The sequence below is a fragment of the Rhagoletis pomonella genome, unplaced genomic scaffold (genome assembly GCF_013731165.1).
Source record: "Rhagoletis pomonella isolate Grant_MI unplaced genomic scaffold, Rhpom_1.0 Rhpom_scaffold_00008, whole genome shotgun sequence".
NCBI classification, from domain to species: Eukaryota; Metazoa; Arthropoda; class Insecta; order Diptera; family Tephritidae; genus Rhagoletis; species Rhagoletis pomonella.
The window spans coordinates 9,641,530-9,645,481 of NW_023458562.1; the positions used below are offsets into that span (position 1 = coordinate 9,641,530).

General features: G+C 37.9%; 1 protein-coding gene across 1 annotated transcript; it reads right to left on the minus strand.

Moving 5' to 3' along the window:
- Positions 1-648: 648 nt before the first annotated feature.
- LOC118744144 (zinc finger BED domain-containing protein 6-like) lies at positions 649-3,251 on the minus strand. The gene is made up of 3 exons (XM_036476922.1): positions 3,005-3,251; positions 2,841-2,943; positions 649-2,780 (listed from the first exon to the last, which is right to left on the minus strand). The coding sequence occupies exon 3, from the start codon at positions 2,598-2,600 to the stop codon at positions 1,059-1,061; it is 1,542 nt and encodes a 513-aa protein (XP_036332815.1). The 5' UTR covers positions 2,601-2,780; positions 2,841-2,943; positions 3,005-3,251; the 3' UTR covers positions 649-1,058.
- Positions 3,252-3,952: the final 701 nt, after the last annotated feature.

The following is a 3,952-nucleotide window of genomic DNA, read 5'->3' on the forward strand; positions in this document are numbered from 1 at the left end:
ATTCGCTTCGGTGGTACTGAGTGCCAAAATGATGTGTTTGTTGTACATTTCTTTTACTTCTTACTTTCATTATGCGCATAATTTGTTAGTGTAATTTTTTTCTTGTGCTCCTGCTATAAGACATATTTATAAGAAAATAATGTGAATTTATTTGTATGAATGTAAGTAGTCCTCATATTTGATATAAATGTAAATATATTTTGTTCATCCATAAATGAAACAATCTAAATCATTTCATATTCATCAAGGTATTTTGTATTTATTCATTACATTTATTATATTAAAAATGTCAGCTTTATATTTACATATTTTAAGGTACATTACATAAATTAAGTCTTTGAGTTTCTTGTTTTTAGGTATGGCATATATATCTAGGTATATCTAAAGAAAAAAATATATATCACTAAATATACATCCGCGTATGTACATCTACATTTCATAAGCGATATATAAATATATAGTCTATCAAAGGCAGTTTCGATATATTAAATATATTTGTTACATGTGTACTGCTTTTAACGGGCGCATTCCCTAATTAAATATAATTATAAAAATTCATTTACGAAAACGTGTGCAATGACAAGACGATTTCGGTGTTTTAAGTAAATAATATAATATACGAAAAATGAATTAATTCTAGCAGGAAAATTAAGTACATCTTACAGAAAAGATTAAACATCAGTTCATTTTAAATTGTAGTTCAAAAATACGACTTGTGATATTTTTGAAGCATCTAAATTTTCTCGCTTTTCTGTCACTATTTGTCCGGCATGGGAAGAAATGCGTTCGCATGGAACGGATGTCGCCGAAATGCATAACCTCCTTTTAACTAACTGGTATAATTTAGGATAGATATGTTTACGTTGATTCCACCAACTGAGAGGATCTTGTGGTTTGCCTTGGCTGTCTTCTCTTGGCAGAATCGGTTCAGCCAAATATTTATCTAATTCTATTATGGCACTTGCTAATTGGCTTTGTGGCCGTGTAAATTGTTGAAATTGATTGTCAAAATCCTTCCAAACTAAATCAAATTTTTCTTCAACATTGCTACATTGAACCTACTGACTTTCATTTGCCTCAACAATTTCAATCTCCTGGTTTGCAATGGTAATGTTTGCTACTTTTGAATACAATTTGTCTACAGCACTTTTGTAAGAGAGTTCATTTATGAAGCCAAATTTTTTTAAACGAGGATCTAAAATTGTTGCCTGTGTTATTAGCTCATTTGTTTCAATATCCTTAAATCTATCATTTAGTTCATGAACTAGCTTCTGGACCATCTTTTGTACTGAGCAAGCCAGTTCTTTAATGGCAAAAGATTGCAAATGTTTTTTTAGCTGTTTTACATAAAGCATTATAGAAGAAGCGCTAACATGTTTCTCCTGACTTACTAAGGTAGTGATGCATTTAAAAATTTCCATTACCTTTACAACTTCCGCTACAATCAGCCACTCTTCGTTATTTAAAGGAGCAATACCCTTCACAAATTCGTCTCTGACCTGCATAGACGACTTCACTAAAGCTAAGGTTGCAATCACAGCATCTTTAAGTTTTAAAAATCGCTCCAACATTTCGTACGTTGAATTCCACCGCGTAACAACATCATTTATTAACTTTAACATGGGAATCTGCATGCTTTCTGATGTATTTTTGAGCTTGGCGTATGCATAGGAGCTTTTTTTAAAAAAACGAACTATAGATTTAACCTTATCTAATACCGCCTGAATTTCTGTTAAACCTGCCTGTGCAATCAAATTTAAAGTGTGTGCGAAACAGCCCCAATGCCGCCAACCACCATCACGTACTGCAGCCTTCATATTTGCGGCGTTATCGGTCACTATAACCGCAATTTTATTTGCTATTCCGCACTCGTCACATATCTCACGCAGCTTATTTTTGATGTTTTCTCCTGTATGACGGTCAGCATATGAAACACAGGTAATCAGATCTGATGCCAAAAAAGTTCGCTCGCTGCTTTCCGATATATAGTGCGCAGTAACGCTAAAGAAGCTATCGTGTGCTCGGGAGGTCCATCCATCAACTGTTAAACATATTGCAAAGGCCTTACTTAGACGATTTTTGACCGCTTCCAATGTTTCCTTGTAGGCCGCTGGAATGAGTGATGTGGACAGTGTTTTCCTTGTAGGAAGCTTGTAGTTCGGATTTAACATATTAATAAATCTTTTGAACTCCGGATCCTCCACAATACACAAAGGCTGATATTCTTTCACCACCATTTTTACCAACTGGTTGTCGATATTGCGCTGTTTTGTCATTGGAAGTGGCCTCTCGAAGTACTGACTAATTGTCCCAGCTCGTGAGGAGGTATTTGAAGGCCTCGCATCATGTACCGATTCTCGCGCTCCAGGTTGTGACGCAGAATAGTTGTTTTCATCAGATACGTTGCTCACTGATATCTCACATTCTTGTAACCCCTGCCTTGTAATTATTTGCGTCGGATGTCTTTTGTTTAAATGGCGAATAAGTCCACATGTCGACCCGTTGGAAACCGATAACACTTGGCCGCAAAAAAGGCATTTCACTTTCTTCTCTTTTTCTTCAGAGAAATGAAGCCATACAGTGCTTTTCTTTTTAGACATATCACGAGCTTTTTTAAACACGTTAACAATATATGTATGTACAATACCTTTACTTCAATTGATATTTTTTTTAATTAGCACCTACATTTGTGCACTAATACGCTGAATCAGTGTGAATTAATATGTATGTATGTGTTTGTAAGGCGCCAGGCAAAAGATAACGTTCGGATGAAGCAGCTCCTGTGGAAAGCACAGAATTAGAATTTTACTTCAAAATAGTTAAATAATTATGTAACTTACTTCCAAAAGGAGCCCAATTACGCAGAATCACCTTTGTGACTGAATATGTATGTGTGTTGTAAGGCACTCGGCAAAAGATAACAACGTTCGGATGAAGCAACTCCTGTGGATAGCGCAGAATTAGAATTTTATTTCAAAATTAGTTAAAGAATTAAGTTACTTACTTCCAAAAGAGCACGGTTACACAGACTCAACGTATTGAATGAAAATCTTCTTGAAAAACGTTCGCGGAAAACACAATTGAAAATGCGCCAATATACCCACAAAAATTAGCGACGCACAATTCGGCAATGCAATATCGATACTCGATACATTATGTCGTGGCGCAATTGCGTTAACTCAATGCGTTAGAGCATTATAGTGCGTTTTCGCCAATGTATCAACGCATGAAAAATTGCGTCATTACCCACCCCTACCTTGTAGAGAGGGCTTTCCGAACGTCTGTAGCCGTCTTCTGCTGAGTGCCGGGCGCTCGCATATAAGGTGCTGTACACTCTCTTCCTCTTCTTCGCATCTGCAGCTGCGACAGTAATCTGGCGCGCTCACTCCCAATCTCGAAGCATGTGTGCCGATTAGACATTGACCTGTAAGAATTCTTGTAAGAATAGATACCTCGGTGCGTTTTAACAGGAGGAGAGGTTTCTCCAGCGTTCGTTTGCTGCTTGTACGGAGCCATTTCTGGCTTGTAGTTTTAAAGTGGCCATTGGTATACCTACCATGTCCTTCCCTGGAAGGATGGGGCTGGTCGTACCATTCCTCTCCAGTTCGTCAGCTTTTGAGTTGCCCTCAATATCTCGGTGTCCAGGCACCCATATGAGTTGTATTCTATAATGCTGAGCCATCTCGTTTAGAGATCTGCGGCATTCAGTGAGAGACTTTGTGTTGTCTACGCATGAGTCTAGAGCTTTCAGGGCTGCTTGACTGTCAGAGAAGATAAAGACCTGTCTTTCCTCCTTGGGTATTCTTGCTAGATACCGAGTGACCTCCTAGATAGCCAGCACATCCGCCTGGTATACACTTCAATGGTCCGGAAGGCGAAAAAATGTTTCGAGTTCCAGCTACGGAGAGAAGACTCCTCCCCCGACCTTTCCGTCGAGTTTGGAGCCATCAGT